At 43.9% G+C, this 18,318-nt stretch overlaps 1 protein-coding gene across 3 annotated transcripts in view; it reads left to right on the plus strand.

Annotated features, from left to right (window-relative positions):
* The first annotated feature begins 1,121 nt into the window (after window positions 1–1,121).
* The window catches only part of MECP2 (methyl-CpG binding protein 2), a 102,941-nt gene continuing 85,744 nt past the window's right edge, over window positions 1,122–18,318 (plus strand). The window contains exons 1-2 of one of the 3 annotated variants that reach the window (XM_084835991.1): window positions 1,122–1,364; window positions 3,598–3,660. In XM_084835991.1, the coding sequence (XP_084692117.1) occupies window positions 1,330–1,364; window positions 3,598–3,660 (98 nt within the window). In that variant the 5' untranslated portion in view covers window positions 1,122–1,329. The other 2 variants (XM_084835993.1, XM_084835992.1) reach the window with 2 other exon arrangements.

Consider the following 18,318-nt stretch of genomic DNA (forward strand, 5'->3'; position numbering starts at 1 on the left):
AGTACCAAAGTGTCCCTATTTTCATCTTTGGTCACAACTTCCTTAGGGTTGCCATGTTAGTCTGTTTATCATAATAAATGTGTTAGTCTTTAAGGTGCCATGAGACATTTTGTTATTTTATCTCTGCAATGTTGTGGGGTATGCATAAGTCTTCTTGTCTTGCCCCCATCCATAATTGTAGCAGTTTTCCCACTAGAGGACTGCCAGCAATGTCATGCCACCCCTGCAGTAAAGCACACAAACTATGAGTGGCCATTCAACTGTTTACCAAAATTGCTATGTGATATAACATTCCTATAAATGCATAGAACACATGAAACATGTATGGATGCTTGTATGCCAAAGATACATGGCTGTGACATTGTGGATTATACGGTGGCCTTCCTCTGAAGGGGTAGAGGCGAGCTTTGCATGACAGTGTTGGTTTAACCCTTATGCCCATATTGTAAGGAATAGAGAAGCCCTTTGTCTAGACTGAGGCTATTTGATGAGGAGACAAAACAACCATATGGCCATACTGTTCAGGGAGATTTGAAATGTCTGTGCTACAATATGGATGTGAGTTGGGCTTCTTTCTCTGACAGTGCACACATCTTAGGAGCTGTGGAATGGATTTAAGCAAGTTAGACCACATTATAGTGGGGAGGGAGGAAGAAGCCAGCCTTAGTATGGTTATGCTAATATACGGTGAGCGACTAAGGGCGGATTTGATATAACCATGCAAACAGGCCTTGATGTTAACAGACCATACACACTGTGACTGACCAGGTGGTCCTCCTGGGCAGGACAAATTATGTACTGGCTGGTGAAACATGACCTTGGTATCACTGGATGGAAACATGACCACATGATCGAGATGATACTAGCATAATTTTTCACCATTTCGCACTAAGAAAGATCGCAGCCTGTATGCCTACAGTAGAGGGACAGCTGAGGCAGTCTGAAAAAAACAAAACAAAAAAATCCGTTACATTTCAAAACCCTTAAGCTTGCAACTCCGCACCGCCCTCTTGCTCAGTGACCGATGAGCCAACCGGCCTATCATTAGGCAGACAACATTTACGGTCCAATCAGAAACAGCGCGGGCATCTCTCCTCAGCCTACTTTGTATCGTTGTAACTGACAGCGCTTCCCGCCAATTCTAACGGCCGCCGGGAGCGGGGCAGCCTCGCCCGTGTAGAAGAGTACTGGCCAATAGTTCTGTGTAGGTGTCCTGAATGATGGGGCTCGGCGTCCAATTGTAGCGAAAGGGCGGGGCATGGCTCTCCGGGTTTCCTCTCCGGCTCGGTTTTCCCCCCTCCCCCCCGCGGGTTCTTCGCTGCGAAGAAAATGGCGGCGGCGCCGAGCGGAGATGAAGAGAGATTGTGAGTGACCCGAGGAGAGGGGGTGGGGAGGAACTGGGCCGCACCATTAAATCCTTCGCGTGGGGGCCTTGGACGGGACCATCTATAGCGGCAGGGAGGGCGAAGGGGCCGCGCGGCGGGGCTGCGGCCGTTGGTTTCTTTCCGCTCGTGGGTTCTCCTCCCCTTTTCTCCTGCGCGCCCAGGGCCCCTGAGTGCGTCACAGCGATCCCCTCTGCCCAGCAATGGGAGGGGCCGACCCTCCTGCCGAAGAAGGGAGGAGGAGTGGGAGAGGAAGGCAGGGGCGTGCCCCCGGAGGCGGGGGGCGGCTAAGGTCAGAGGTGACTTGTGCCAACTCCCTGGTGCTCCCCCGCTGATGTCAGCTCCCCAGTATTACCCCTTCGTCCCACTCTCCTGTTATGGCTGTCTTGCCTTCTCTAAGCCCGTGTCAGCCAGCCTTTGCCTTGTCCATATGCCTGTCTCTTCATGGACCTTCTCACACCAACTTCCCATTGCCAGGGTTGGTTCCAGGTTATAGGGGACATTTGGCAACGTGTGTTGGGGGGCTCATCCTCTCCCTCCCAGTGTGCCATCAAAAAGAGAGGTGGCGAGGAATTCACAGAGGTGGATCATGTGTGTTTTCTCTGTGGGCCCATATAGTATAAGGGATTGGGTCCTGAGGCGCTGCCCAGAGACTGTGCGTTTGAGTTGTTGTCTCTGCACACCCGTTCACCCTTTCTGGGTGAGGACTGGACTCATTCCCTACCACTGTGGCACCTAGTGGGTGTGAGGAGGCATGCAAGTGAACAGAGGTTGATGATCATGCATGGAACAGCCGCCTCTTGCTCAGCTAGGCAGAGGAGTCCTGGAGATTGGAGTTAGTGAGGCCAGTCCTCCTTACTGGTGACTAATTGGAAACAGCAGTGCCCATTCCTTGTAGACATTCCTTGTTCAATCCCCCCCCCCCCGCCACTTTGTCCAGACACAGAGGATAAACAAGCAAGAGGGGACAGTGGCTGCTCATCTTGCTCACCTGTGTTCTTACTTAGGATGGCATAGAAGTGTCTAGGCCCAGTCCCTGCTGCCCTGAGGGAGAGCGCAGACAAGCGAGATGAGTTGGCAGCCGCTTTTTGCAAGAGCAGCCCTTGCCTTCACGTGATTGGATGTGTGATGGCTGCTTCTGGTTATGTGCATTCCCGCCCTGTAGAAGAGACTACTTGCTTGCTCTCCCTCTCTCTTTGGGCAGTTTGGTATGGAGGATTGGGCCAAGTGTGGCTGATCAGAGTGAATGAGGGAGCAGAAGCTTTGGCTGTTCTTTTAGGAGCAACCATTACTTCTGTTTGCTTGCTCTCCTTTCTCTCTGGATGGCACAGTAGGAAGGATTGAACTGCTGGACCAAATTCCCACAGCTGCACCACCCACAGAGACAGCAAGAGCCTGCGTATGCAGGTGAGTTAGCAAGAGGATGTGGAGGCTGCACCTTTGGCAAGCGGCCAACTGCCTATTTGCACATCTAGGTTCTTCTGGGTGCTGGGGATTGGGCCCAGTGGACCTAATCTTATCTGCTGCACCACCTAGAACAGGAGTGGGCAACTTGTGACCCTCCAGATGTTTTGGCTTGCAACTTCCATGATCCCTCATCGGTTATGCTAGCTAGGGCTGATGGGAGTTGTAAGTCGGAACTTCCGGAGGGCCACAAGTTGCCCACCGCTGGCCTTATAGAGAGAGTGTGTGCACCTGTCTAGGCAGAGGAAGCAATTCATTGTTTCTGCAGCACCCACAGGGCCCACTCATCCCTGTCGCACTGTCCATACAGAGAGGGTGAGCAAGTGAGAAGACGTTGTAGTTGCCCCTCCAAGGAGCAGTCGCTGTCTTCTTTGGTTCATGGACGCACTTTTGGCAGCCCCAGTGGCTCCAATTCTCCATGCTGCACAGCCGAGAGAGAGAGAAGGCAAGTGGGCAGAGGCAGGAGCAGCCACTGAATTCTCTTGCTCACCTGAGCTCTTCCTCTGGGCAGTCCAGCAGACCCACTACTTACTTTTGCAGCTTCGAGAATGAGAAAAGAGGCAAGGGATTGCAGACAAGCTGTTCCTTGCAACAATCCAGATATGGGCATTTACTGAATAAGTGCTTCCCAGTCTGGCTATAAAACAGGGGTGGGGAAGTTAACTTTTAAGACTAAAAGGAGTGTATGGGGAATTGGGTGTCCTCCTCTGCTTTACCTTCCCGTTCCCTGCTTCTTTATGTTTTCCTCCAGCCCACCTCCAGTGCTGGAAGTGAAGCGGCTGGAGAAAAAGTCAAAGCAGTGGAGTGCAGAGAGGTAAGGCTCACTGCAATCCCCCCCCGCCCAATGGTTTGACTTGCAATTTAACCTGGAGTCCGGGTCTTGTGTACACCAACCCTTTGTGAAATGTTTAAGTCACTTAGTCCTGCTGTATCAAGGCCTTGGGGATGGCCCTGACTTATGCCAACTGCTTCATCTCACTTTTTTCCTTTCTGTTCACTGGTCATGCAGAACCACACATGACAACTTTGTAGTGTGTTCATATTTTTTCTTACATTGTCCTTTTAGATGATGTGGTCTTTCTCAGTGTGATCTGATATTAAATGACATGGTGTTTTTGTCCATTTTATGTTCGTCTGTTGATGTACACTTTCCTGTTTTGTTTCATTTTTGTTGTTACCAATTCTCTAATGTTGTGATGCCATTGCTAACAATTCTTTGATATAGTCCTCTCATGCCAACTATTTTGTGTGATTCTAGCATTTCTGATACAAATGATAGCCATTTACACTAAATAGTTATAAAACTAGGTGTGTGTTCACATAAAATTATTGACACTCTTATCTGATTCCTATGCATATTGGCATTTCAGGTATATCCTATCCCGACTTGCTTTGTCCACAAAATGAGGACTAGAAGATAGTTCAAAGTCCTAGGTGCCAGCACCTAATAGATGTCCAAAAGGCTCCTTATCCAGTGCTTTTCCAGCCCTACCAATAATAACACCACTTGCTCTTCACAGACCAGGTTCCTACAGCTATTAGATTCTTGGTTGGCTGTCCCTTGTTTTTCCAATGATATTCTTTACCCAGCTCATGCCAACTAAGTATTCTTATGTGAGCCACTGGAGTAGTACAGCTGTGCTGATGCCGCCTTTAGCTTATGGTCATAGGTGGCATTTCCATCCTTCTGTTCATGAAACCCTACAAGCATTGCAGTGCATCATGTGCTACGTGCTGCAGATGCATGCCAAACTTAAGTTATTTATGAATTCATGCCGCTTTCTTGTGTTAGAAATGCTGCCCCACCTCATCTTGCATCCACTGTCTTTGGTGCTGCAAATGTATGTTCTGGGGCCCAAGTTTATTGCATGGTTAAGATTTTAGCATGGAACATCAGGTGTGACTTCCATAATAATGTTTGTATTCATCAGATTTTTAAGCATCTCAATGTTTCTAGCCCCTAGTGTTGTAAACAGAAAATTGTAAAGATAAAAATATCTGGCAGTTGCACATATGAGGCAGAGATCACATTTTTTGGCTGAAGGATCATGTATTTTGAGTATTTCATTCTTTGTGAAATAATAATTTCTGTTAAGTATGAAATCTTACCTTTCCAGTTTTTGAATTTTAATGGTATGTTGCACATATCTTTCCTAACTTGTCTGAATGAGTCCAGGTGGGCTACTGTGTCAGGGAAATATCTCTGCTCTCTTGGGGTTGTAGCTTCTCCCAAACTAAAATACTAATATGCCCTGTGGGGGAAGATGGCAGATTAAGATCATGACATTGCTGTGTTGTGAACACTAATTATGTGCATACTTATGATGTCAGAAGAGGAGCAAAAACATACTGTATTTGCATATCTGTTTCTGCTAAGCTTGTCTCTGGTGGAAATTAGAGGGGTGCGGGGACGTCCTCTTAATTTTTCACAGCTCTTTCTCCCCAAAGTATCCTGATCCTATTTCTACTGTCACTGCCAACCAGGTCCCTTGTTTCTTCTTTCCTTTTCAGCTGTTAGTTTGCAGTTGTCATATAATGCCACCCTTGCTGAACTAGGTATTTCAAACTGTTGCTACTTTGACTAATGTTTGGATTGGTTTATTAAATAAATCTTTAATAACCTGTGCCATTTACCTGTGTGTGGTAAGCAGTCACAATTTGGCTTTCTTGGTTGGGATTTTGGTTTTACAAGGAGTAAGCTTAGATTCCACTTTAGGACAGACGGGTGGAGTTCTGATGCTACTCTTGTTTCTGAAACATGGTGCTAGCAAACTCTTAAGCGGGTCGTCCTTCCCTTGTATTTGATCTTTCATTACTAGCTGAAACCCATCAACATTTGATGGATGTGTTTCCCTATACTTGCTCTGCACACTGCCTGTGTGAAACATTCTTCACACCAAGCTGCCTGCACTATGTAAACACCACCTACAGGAAGGGCTCCCTGTAGGGCCTTCTGATGAGCCCAGGGGATCTGTGAGTAGAGGCAGTGTGCTCCCATTTCCTTATTACACTGGATCTGCCCAGTGGGCGTATGCGCATTGAGCATATGTGGGGAATGATGAAGAATTGCCTTCAATAATTTTTCCACTATTAGTGCCGCCTGGAGAAGGGGAAAGTAGCAGTGGGTTTAGTCCCAAGTGATGTCTTGTTATTTGATGTCTTATACCAATCTTTATTTTTGAGGTGGTACTTTCTAGACCATATGAATGCTGACATAACTATAGTGTGCACATGCTAGCCATATTTGTTTATTTTACGTACTTAAATTTTTTGTAAATTGCCCTTCATCCTCAAGGGGTCCTAGGGCAGTGTATGTAAAATGACAGAAAGACACATAAAATTATAAGCTAAGAATCATAAAAACTATTCAACCAGAATAAGAAAAGAGAAAAACACTTAAAAATTAATCCGGAACGTTTTAATTTGGCACTGAAAAGAAGGATGAGACAATCCTATCTCCCTTGCAAGGACATTCTAAAGTCAAAGTGCCACCATAGAGAAGGCCACTCCCTGTGTTGACGGACAGCCTTACTGTGGTTTGAGGAGACTTCTCATACTGAGTTCTTATTAATGTCACTCCATAAGCCCTTAGTATCAAATTCTGGTTTGGGAAAATCCTGGTTGCTCAGGGCCTAGAAATTCAACCTTGAATTTTACAGCTCTATTCAAATTCTTACATTTAATGCCATAATTAAAGTGTTAGTCGTGCTAAACTCTTATATTCCTTTAGTTCCCATTGTTTGCATCCTGCAACATGCAAACATGAGTTTTTTTACTTTATTTTTTGTATATTGTGTCCTGGGATAAATTATCAAAGGACATTTTCCATGGGAAATCATGCTGTCGGTTTAAGCATGTATTTGTTAATAATTTGTGAGAAATCTAGCTATGCTGTTGCAATGATGATAGTGTATGGAGTCAATCATAGACCCACAATTACAGATTTACGGTCACTAATCCACAAATGCCTCATATATAACTGTATATCAGAGTAGAACTGGCTGTGAATGCATATCACCAATAATACTTGTGTTGTTCTCTTAGCAGCTCTAGTTGTGGCCCCTTGTTTCTGAGTCAAATATATTCTTCTGGGGCATTTATGTCTCTTTCTCAGGTTGTAGTGTAAATGCTATACAAATAGCCTTTTCTGCTTTTTCACTATGGCAAATTCTGTGTTAAAATATGTGACACTGACAAAATGTACAGATATGGATTTGAAACGCATTGGGCACAAGATTCTGCTGTATTGCATGCATATCAAATTGGTCCATACATAGAAACAAATTTAAGTATTTGTTGATGGCACAGAAATATTGAATCTTTCAAGTTAGAACATTATATTGCGTTCTAGCAGAGACAGCATATAATGTAAACTACACTGTCTCTAACACAGTCTGGTCTTGGATGTGCCTAGACTATAGTCCATCTGACAGGACACATGTGGTACCTCCTGGGATATCAAATTGAACGTTTGGGAATTTAGATTTCGACATACATTTAAGTGAGAGAGTAAAGTGGGCAATAGCCACATATATTGAGGCTTTAATAATGCAGTCATGGTTGTGGTCATTGGCATAGGAATGGGTCATACCAAACTCGAGTGCTTGATTTGGATTTGTGGGCATGAAATCTAAGCTTTTTGCTAGGAACACCAGTGTTCTGACTGAAATGCTTTGTATGTAGACCTTGAAATTATAGGTTTCGTCCATTGTGGGTGTAACCCAGAACAACATTCTTACTTCCTCCAGCATTGTGCCCTTCAGTTCCCTGCCAAAGTTGGGGCGATTTACTATTATGAGGCATGATGTTCCTCTCCGTAAACACACACAGATCTTGTATTGTTTCCTGTATATGTCACCAGGTGAATTGTATCAAGAGTCTGAAAAACACAACAAGGCAAGCAGAATGTCCCTTTTATCTCATCCTGTGGTCTAGGTTTAGACTGGTGATTTATCTTTTCACTAAGTGACCCACCTACTACAGTTGACAAGCATGTGAATGTTTATGTAGTTCTTAATGGTAGTGTCCCCAAGCACTACCTTTGGCAATCTAGTCAGTATTTCAGCATGACCCATTCCCAGCCTACTGTTTGGGAATCCTTACCGTTAGACAGAGTATAAGCATCCAGATTGTGCTGTGAGCCTCAGACACAACAGTAGCTGTTGTAGGTAGCTGTAGGCTATTACAGCTATTCTCTTACTCTCCCTCCTACCCCCAATGCTGGAATAATACGAACCTACCATATAGGGTTGCTGAATGGGTTTCTGAGTGAAATGTATTTGAAAAGCTTTGAAAACCCAAGAAGCACTACATAAATGCTCATTATTGGCAGATTATGAGAGAATTCTGGGTATCTAGTCACATGATATCATTCAAAAATAATTGTTCAGACAAGGTATTACACCTTTATCAGATATATGAAAAGATTGGCGTAATACATAATGCTTAATCATGTACTAACCATAGTTTGTTGCCTTAATCTTGTTAAGATTCTAAACATACACCATGGTTTAATTTTCCAAGCTAAGCCCTGCCTTTGGAGGGTGTGTATAGCGAGACCCACTTGCAAGCAGAGAAACTGGAGAGGTGGGGAAACTGCCTTAACCATGGGTTTCGCAGTGCAGATGTAACATTTAGCCAAAGTTTGCAAACCGACTTAAAACCATAGTTTCATATTCTGTTTATGGCCACTCCTTAACCATGGTGTGCAGTGTAATCCTATACTTGGAAGTAAGTCCCATTGTGTTCAGTGGATTTATTCTCAGGTGACAGTATAGGATTTCAACCTTAGATATTCAGTCACATTTATTAACCATGTTTATATCTGTATAGAGCTGCAGTGGCAGAACTATAATCAACATGTCTTTTTTTGGAGAGAAGACATGGAAACTCTGGATGACTTTTTTGCATTCTTGGCTTAGATAAATCTTACTAAACTGAAAATGAATGCTATATTTTTGACCCTTTCATAGTTCTTCAGATATAAGGAGCCTTGCAAATGGGCACGTGCCCCCCAAGAGAGAGTAACTGTTTTGCCAGTGCTACTTTTCAAGCAGCCCTGTGGCAATAGCTATAAGTAGTCTGGAATTTTTTATCCTGCACAGCTAAATTTGTGTGGCTTCATTTGTCTTTCAGAGGTTGTCCAAGAAATGTGGCTTGCAATTCGCTGTTGAGTAGGGAAAAGCTCAGCTAGCTGCCTAAGAGTGCTCATCCATAAGCCAAATTACAAATGAACTTCAGATTCCTATAAATGGCTAAATCTTGGAAATTCCGGCTATATGCTAACAGATATCTTAAAGGCAGAATTGAATTAATTTGTGTATTTATCACATTTGTAACAAACCCTTTTCAAAGGAGCTCAGGGGTTGTCTGATTTCATCCTAACAACCCTGTAGAATAACTTAAGCTGAGGGGTTAGGAGTAACTGGCCCAAATTCATCCAGTGAGCTTTATGGCTGAATGGGAATTAAAACCCAGACCTTACTAGTCCAGATCCAACATTCTAACCACTATATCACACTGACTCTCTATATGGAAATTTTAAGTGAGAAGGTTCCAAACGATTTGTCAGGCATATTTTTCCTAGATGGGTCGCTTTCATTAGTCCACAGACATTCAGTATTCTTACTCTCCTGTCATGTGTGATGATTTGATGGACTGATTTTGTGCCTTTCTCTATCATGAACTCAGAGAGACTTCCTAGGGATGGAGCTGATGTGTTCAGAAGGTTTGGATACCACTGTCACAGTCAAATTCAGAGGACAATCCTATGGTCCCTAGACAATGTCTGGGGGGGTGTGGCGTAGGATTTTTCAGATTCCTGGATCCGAGGCTGAAGATAGTGCTCCAACCTTGGACACAGGAGACTGAGCTTCCTGCCCCTCCCCCTTGCAGCCAGTGCAGATTGAACCGCACCAGCTGCCTCTCCAAGCTCGTAAACGCAAGCTCGGAGAGGAGGGAAAGGGGGCATATCGGGGGGTGGGGTGGGGAGGGGATGGCTTACGCCATATCCCCAACCCTCCCCAGCCTCTTTCTTTCCCCCTCCCTGACGCCTCAGCTAGACGGGCGAAAACACCTATCTAGCAAAATTGCGGAGGGGGAGGCTCAGCGTGCCACATGCTTTGCTTTCGATACTTGTAAGCCTCTGAGTTTGGAGACTCCCAAGTATCAAGGGCAGATCCAATAGGATTGCGCCCTTAGTTGCTTTTTTCTAGGCACCCAAAGTGACTTGCAAAAGGAGGGAGATCCTTCCAGTCAATAGCCTTATGGCTGCTGACAAAAATTAAGTTGAGACAGAACGTAGTGGATCTCTTTGGGTAGGGAGTTCCAAAGTGTGTGTTGAATTACAAAAATGGACCTATTCCAAGCTCCCAAATACTGTATTCAGTGAATGAGGGAACACAAACAAAGGCCGTCTGCACTAATTTGACGGGTTGGAAAGGACTACAGATGAAGGTGTTGTGTAAGGTACATTGGGCCTAGGCCGCTTAGGACTTTAAAGGTGATAATGGGGCCCAGAAGCAAATTGAAAAAAGCCAGCACAGATGAGCCAGAATAGATGCAATGTAGCTTGCTTCCACATAATCCCTTTCCTCTGGAATTGACATTCGTTCATTTGGTTATTAGGGAAAATCAAGAAAAACTTGCTGCAAGTTCATTGCCTTGCTGTGTTTTCCATGTTGTCCTTCCTTCTTTTAGTAGTTTTTTAAACTTTAACCCTGGTAGCACTAAAGTAGCATTTTCTCTCACTTTGAATGGAATTGCAGCAGCACCTTTATTGCTGAGAAGCATGGTTGGTGTCCCACCTTTCTACACTTCTTGCCTTGCATTTTCTGGTTGTAGTGGCATTCACATACTGTGCTACATGGTCCCTTAATGCATAGCCATAGTTCTGCCTTTAAAAAAATCTTGTTTCCTCTTTGGGTTTAAAATACTTATGCATTTGTGCTTTTATGGTCCCCCTCAAAGTGCAATTGCATTAATCAAAAATACAGCACAATAAATTAACGATCAAATGATGGGATTGCCCTGCCTGCAAAGAAGGCATGAGTAATTAAAGGGTCAGTAGCTAGCATATAACAAGAAACAATTAATTGAAGGGCATATTTCAAACAGGTGACCTTCGATTTAGAAATGAATAGGACTGGCTTCTGACTAAACCTACTTAAAATTTCGATCATGGGTGTTCTTAGATGAGGCTTTTATTCTGCAATTGCCCAATCACAAACAGAATTTTACAAGGGGTCCAGATGTCATCATCTTCCATTTGTTACCTTCCCGTGTTTTGCTACTGCTTCTTCTGTCTTTTTTTTTTTTTCTTACCACAAAAATCAGTTAAGGAAGGAAAGATAGAATAACTGCACAATGCTTTTTGATTAGTAGTGATAGGAGACTTCTGTCTGGAAGCAGCCTATGAAAACAAGTTTTTTATTTTTATTGAGAATATACCACCCTGTTTCCTGTATGGAACCTCAGTTTCCATTCTGGATACAGAATAACAGTACCTTAGCAGTGTTCTGGGACTCTAGTGTGGAATGGACCATGCTATCTGTAGCTTGTCCCCGCTAAAAGATGGGGCATAAAATTCTGCACTACTTGGAATCTCTGCCTTCCAGGTCAGCTCCTGATGTCACCCTCCCTCGGAGGGCCTGATGGGGGGCAATATGGTCTCACATCTAAAACCTGTTCACCCTGATGTACAGCACGTTGTGGCAATCCAACTTCGGGGGGGGGGGGGCTACTGAAGCAAGTAATGACAAATACTGAATAAAGGGATGGGAATAACTAGGTACTGAATGTCTCTGGCATTCTGCCCAAGGCACATGTATGCCTAGTTCAGCTGGGATTTTACATTATTGAGCTTTTCAGGGATCTGTTCTAAACATGCTCATTATGTTTGTTTGCCTACTGCTTCATCTGCTTGTTTAGGCTACTGTGTTCTTAATGCCTTTTGGAGAAGAAAAAGCTCCAAAGCTTAGCAGCATCAATAAAAATTCCTAAGTAGCAGGGATGGCAAGGTACATGTTTTCTTTGGGCAGTGAGGTGACATTTTGCTGCTGTGGCTCAGAGTATCCTGGAGTCTAACCACTTGTTAACAGTGTAACTTGTGGTAAGGGTGGCTGGTTGGCATACTTGCTTTGTGGTTATTCTTGCTGGTGGTTCCAATTGCAAAACACCTGCCCTTCTTCCTTTTATCTTGCTTTTCTTTCCCCTGCCCCACCATTTCCCACTGCCTTTGGACTCGGAATACATTTAAAGGGACAGCCCTATTGCAGCCATCAGTCCTTACAGGGCAGTTTAAATTTGATGTGAAGAGAAGGTCATTTAAATGTTATAGCTTGTCCCTGAGAGGTTCAAACAGAAGGAGGTGGTAGTTATGACTTCTAATTTAGTACATTCCTACTGGGTTGTTTTTGACACCCACCTCTGTATGCGTGACACATATTCCTTGTGCTCATGTCCATAACTGTTAGCCTTAGAAGGGCATGCTAACATTTAGGAGCTTACTCTTTTGAAACCTGGGACTTTGAGAGATTGCAATTGAGAAAATGGCTGTGGCTTTAGGCTAGTGCTGAGGAAACCTCCATGTACCTAAATTTTTGATCTTAGCATCTAAAAATGATAAAACATGGACTTTCTCTTTTGCCAGCTTCAGCAGGTGTAGAATGTAAACATTGATTCTGGTGTATAATGAGAGTTGGGGTGGCGTAATGGCTAATGGCCAAACTAGATGTGATGTAGCAATTCCTAGTATTTAAACAGAATTGCCCCAGTCAAGTAGAAAAAGCGAAAGTGGGTACACAGGTGAGGGGAACTGAACATTCCCATCCTCCTTGCAGTCCCTCTCTTCAAGTGATTTTTCTCTTAGCCAGGGTCATTTCTGGTACTGGAGTTCTGTCTGGGAGAAAAGTGGGGCTGGTGGGAGGTGAGCTCCAAGATAAGGGTTCTGCACTCCTCACTTGAGTTCTTCTTTTAAACTGAAACCCTCTCCTGTCCTGTGTGATTGGGGGAGTTTTGTGTTTCAACACAAGGAGTGGCATTTTATTTATTAATTTTAACATTTAAACCATCCTTCATCCACAATGCATCCCAGCGCAGTGTATATAACATTTTAAAAACAAGCATATGACAAAAACAGTAAGGTAAATCAATTCCATAAAATGGAGAGGCTTAATTATCCTAGCAACCAATACAGTTAATTTAAAATGACTGGGCAAAAAATGTTTTTACGTGGCACTCAAAAGAATACAGAGTTGGTGAAAATGTACCTCCTGCGACAGGGTATTCCAGAGCCAGGGCACCACCACAGAGTAGGCCCTGTCCTTTGTAAATACGTAATTCAGTTCTCTCCACAGTGAATAAAACTTGGAAAAGGGCCTCCTCTGAAAACTTAATGCATGTGCAGTATGATACGGGAGGAGGCACTCTTTCATATATTTGAGCCCCAAGCCATTTAGGGCTTTAAAGGTAAGCACCAGCACTTTGAATTGGGCTTGGTAGCAAATAGGAAGCCAGTATAATTCCTTCAGAAATGGTGTAACTTGGCTCCATCTAGACAAAACAGCCAGAATTTTAGGAGCCAAATTCTGCACCAGTAGAAGCTTCTAAGCTGTTTTCAAGGGCAAACCCACATGTATAACACATTACAGTAATCCAGCCTGGAGGTTCCCTGAGCATGGATCACTGTGGCCAAGCTATCCCTGGGTCTAGGAAAGGCCATAGCTGGTAGACCATCTGAAGCTGGTAAAAGATGCTCCAAGCCACCAAGGCTACTTGGTCAAGGAGTGTGAGCTCTGGGAGGTACTTGCATCAGCCACAAATATACTGAGTGGCCTTTGGCTTTCAACCTTGGCTCAACATCTGTAATACAGAAATAATATCAGCCCCCATAATACTTGCTGTTCATAAGGATTGTTCAAATAGCATGAGAAGTACTCAAGTAAACCCTTAGTAATCAACCTATATAATGTTCCACATGGTGAGCATGCATATCTTTCTGCCCTCTGCTCCTGAACCACTTACCCGGCCTAGGCAAAACAAGTACTGTTTGAATGCCCAGAAGGAGGGGAAGGTACTTCTCTGGCATGAGCTGGCTATGTTTTTCAGGAGGACAAGACAGAAAGTTGTACGTGCTCCCATGCAAAAATGGGGAGCAGAGGGGGAGAGGAGATGTGGCAGTGGTAAGGGACTGTGGGAGGGCAGGGAGAGAGGAAACAGGGTCCAAGGAAAAGAAAGGCAGAGCAAAGCCAGCTGGAACAGGGAATGGAGCCAGGGTTGGGGCTCATGTGTCATCTTGGTTATAGATCATCTTTAAGGCCAGATTTCCGTACATCTTTCTACATTGGCAAACTTCTTTCTAGTTTGAACATTTGTTTAATGCTGCTATAAGCTTTTCTGTGCTAAATAAAGGCAGTTTCCCAAGGCCTAAGAAGGATCCAAAGGCTGCTTCACTTAGGCAGCAATCCTCTACCTACTTAATAAGCCCAATTGAACTCCATGGGACTTACTTCTGAGTAGACATGTATAGGATTGCACTGTTAGAAACTGTTTTTTTTTAAAGTATGCACTGTAGGGTAAACATCATGCAGATGCCTATTTCACTACATGTATTGGGAAATCATGGTTATTACAGTGGTTCGAGGTATTCGTCTGGCAAAATAGATGTGTGCTCCCTTCACATGTGATGGTGTGTCTTTTTCCTAGACTTTGTCCACTGGGCAATTTGCTTTAAAAGGACGGGATGTTTCTGAAGTGGATGTGTCTGCTGTGTGGCTTACTTAAGTGAAAAACCTAGTGCTGCTCTTTGAGTGTGATTGGTCACAAGCCTGTTTTACGAATGGTTGCCGTCACTGCTTTTATGTTTTTGGAAAGGTATGCTCTGGCCCACTGGAATGGAAACTGTTGTTTTGTTGTTGGGTGAGGAGCAATACACTGCTGTGGGAGGGGGGTTGGGAGAGGAGGAAGAATGCTTAAAAGCAAGCTATAAAGCTGGCTATGCAAGAGTGGTTGATAAACCCAGGCTTTCAGTTGGCTTTGGCATAACAGTGTGGATTGTATTTTTGCAGGCTGACTAGATCCTTAACAATTTCTCCTCTGTACTGTGCACCGGCCAAGCTTCCGGCCTTGATGTCTGTTTATCTGAAAGGATCATACTGTGCTGTATGTGTAGTTTGCAGCTTCCTATTGCTGTACCATCTTTATGCCTCTCCTTCCCAGACTCCCTCCCTCCCTGTAAATCTACTATCACAAATGAGAGTGTAATTGACTCATGCATTAATGTGTTGGAAAAGGTGCATGTTGAAAACCAGTTAAACATTTTGGGAGTGGTTTGTTAAGGGGTTGATGGGGATCTAATATTCAAAATATACCAATAGGAGCTGTAATACCTCTGTCTGCAGTGGTGCTGAGGGCCAAACTAGGCATGATGAGGGTAGGCATGTTTGTTCTTCCATCTGTCCTCTTAACATAAGAGGCTAGGATGGATTTCACCCTTAATATCAAAAGAAACACACCTTGCGCACGCACACACACAGAGCTCTTAGTCTGTCACTTCAGGCACTTTTCTCCCTAGTCCAGTTCTTAAACACAAATAGATAAGATTGGGAAGCCTTCCTCTCCCCTCACACCTTTCTTTGATTCCTCACTTCAGCTTTATATATGAATGGGGCAGACATGCAAATAAATGTGGCTCCCCCTGCTGTGTCTAGCTTGGTGGGTCTCCTTGACTAACAGTTTGAGAGCCAACAGAATGATGTTTAAAGGTTGCTTTTCATGATAGCTCTAAAAGGCAAGGGGTGCCCTCAGGTGATCTTCATGCTTTACTCAGGAGAGGAATAAATATTTTAGAGAGACAATATTGAAACTGAAGAACCACTTTGGTGTCTTGTCTGACAAGTGTCTGTGTTTTGAAATAGTTATATTACCATTTGAGCATTGATGGTGCAGCTGTGCTTTTATGAACATAATGTAAGAATTGGCCTTATGCAGTAATTAAGGTTGAATCTATCCTGCAAGTGACTAAATTGTTTATCCCCTCTCTGTGAGGATTTGCATTCGTATTTTGCAGTTGCAAGAAGCTGTGTCATGGGTTAAAACTGAAACGAAGGAAGTGATGGTTCAGAGCACTTCTTCTCTTTCTCTGAGCCTCATGTGTGGTTTTGCTTGTGCTGCATTTCCCCTCACTGCATAAAGTTAACTTTTTTTTAATATATATCATAGCCAAACTTTTGAGATTACCTTTGTTTTTGAGGGGGTATTTTTCTTCTTCCTGTGTATCTGTGGTTTCAGTGGGTAGTGGAAGAAAATGAGGTGATGCAAATAGAAGTTTTAAATTTATTTCCTCAGAGCTAGAACTTGCCATGGAAATTACTAGAGTTGGCAATACTGGGCCATGGCCCTAAAGTCCTGCTATGAAGTGGATACAGACTGAAAGGGCTTGCCAACAGACGGTGACCACTGAGAGGGCTTGCAAGGAGGCAACAAACTCTGCTGTGCTGGCATGGAAGCAGTAAAAATGAACCTCCGACTCTGCAAGCTCATACATTACCGCAGAATTCCCGTGACATGTACACCTAAAGCTTATGTAAGCAAAACTGAAAGGATATTGACAAAACACCTAGAACCAAAATATGAAAAGCAACTGTTGTCATTTTGTGGATCCAGTGTGAGAAACTGGCCATAGTGATCATTGCAGGTTCTCTGGCTTCAGTTAACAAGTTGTTGTTGAACCCCTTTAATTATGCCAGTGCAACATAACATATTTTGAATTTAGTCAATTAAATACTGTGAGCTGGCCTAGGGTTCCTGTCATAAATCTGCCTTTTTCATGAGTAGACACATTGTAGTTTGAATTATGGGAGTGAATTGCGGAAGGACTTGCATGCCATCTATGAGCCAAATAGCATATCAAGAAGCTTGCCTCCGTGAAACAAAACTGTACATCATATTGAACTCATATTGACACTAGAAATGAAAAATGTAAAGCACTTTCATCTCCCTTTAGAAGTGCTTGGGGTTTCGATGATAGAGATTTTTGGGCGGTGGGGTAGGAGTAGGGAATTTATCTTCAGCTATTGCAGGTGCAACTGTGTTGTGAAAAAACTTAATGAGTTTCTGCAACTCTGGAAGTTCCTTTAAAAAAAAAAAAAAAGTAATTCAGGATGCAATCCTATATTCAAGTTCTGTTGGCTGAGAGGGCATAGGATTTGGAAGAAGCCCCATGATGTTGGTGGAACTGCCTAGATATGCTGGAGGAATGCCCCATCAGGGACGATACACTGGTGGGATGGCCAAAATAGGGTAGAGTTATAAACTGCACAGGGAAGGAGCACATGGCATATCTTATACTCCCCCAGACCATGCCTGTGCCCCTGTTGACAGCACAACTTTACACCAGACCTAGGCCATGCATCTAGCCCTAATCGTCACATTGACTTAAAGGAGAAGAGTTTTTTAATTAAAAGTACAGTCAGGGCCAGAAATATTGGAGCAAGGATAACTGTTTTGGCAGTTGACCTGTGTACACCACCACATTGAAGTTGAAAGGAAACACACCCAGATGGGAGTGAAGTCAGGACTTTCAGCTGTAATTCAAGGGGTTTGACAAAAGTGGGGCACTAACCATTCAGGAAGGACAGCCAGTGGCATTCACCCCCCCCCCATCCTTGGTGGCTCATAAGTAATGGAATGAATGGCTGACAAGCAGCTGCATGGCCAGGTGTGGCCTGTTTCCCGGGTACCCCGTGACCAATCAAGCAGATAAAAGGCCTGGAGGTGTTTCTGAGTGTTACATTTGCATTTGGTAGCTGTTCACTGGAACCCCCAACATGAGGTCCAAAGAGGTGTCCATGCGAGTGAAGGAGGCCATCATTAGGCTGAGGAAACAAAATAAACCCATCAGAGAGAGCAAAAACATTGGGAGTGGCCAATACAACAGTTTGGAACGTCCTGAAAAAGAAGGAATTAACTGGCAAGCTCAGCAACAGCAAAAGGCCTGGCAGACCACAGAAGACAGCTAAAGTGGATGACTGCAGAATTCTGCTCATGGTGAAGAGGAACCCTTTCACAACATCTAGCCAGGTCAAGAACGCTCTTGAGGAGGTAGGCATGTCATTGTCAACATCTACAGTCAAGAGATGGCTTTATGAATGTAAATACAGAGGCCTCATGACAAGGTGCAAACCACTGGTAAGGCTCAAGAACCGAAAGGCCAGATTAGCCTTTGCCAGCAAACACCAAAAAAGCCTGCCCAGTTCTGGAATAAGATTCTTTGGACTGATGAAACCAAGATTAACTTGTACCAGAATGATGGGAAGAGAAAAGTATGGAAAAGGAAAGGAACAGCTCATGATCCAAAGCATACACATCATCTGTCAAACATGGTGGAGGCAGTGTTATGGCATGGGCATGTATGGCTGCCAATGGAACTGGGTCACTGGTGTTTATTGATGGCCTGACTGCTGATAAAAGCAGC

This window comes from Heloderma suspectum, chromosome 2 (genome assembly GCF_057233095.1).
Source record: "Heloderma suspectum isolate Gila_16-S chromosome 2, 16-S_ref, whole genome shotgun sequence".
Taxonomy (NCBI): Eukaryota; Metazoa; Chordata; class Lepidosauria; order Squamata; family Helodermatidae; genus Heloderma; species Heloderma suspectum.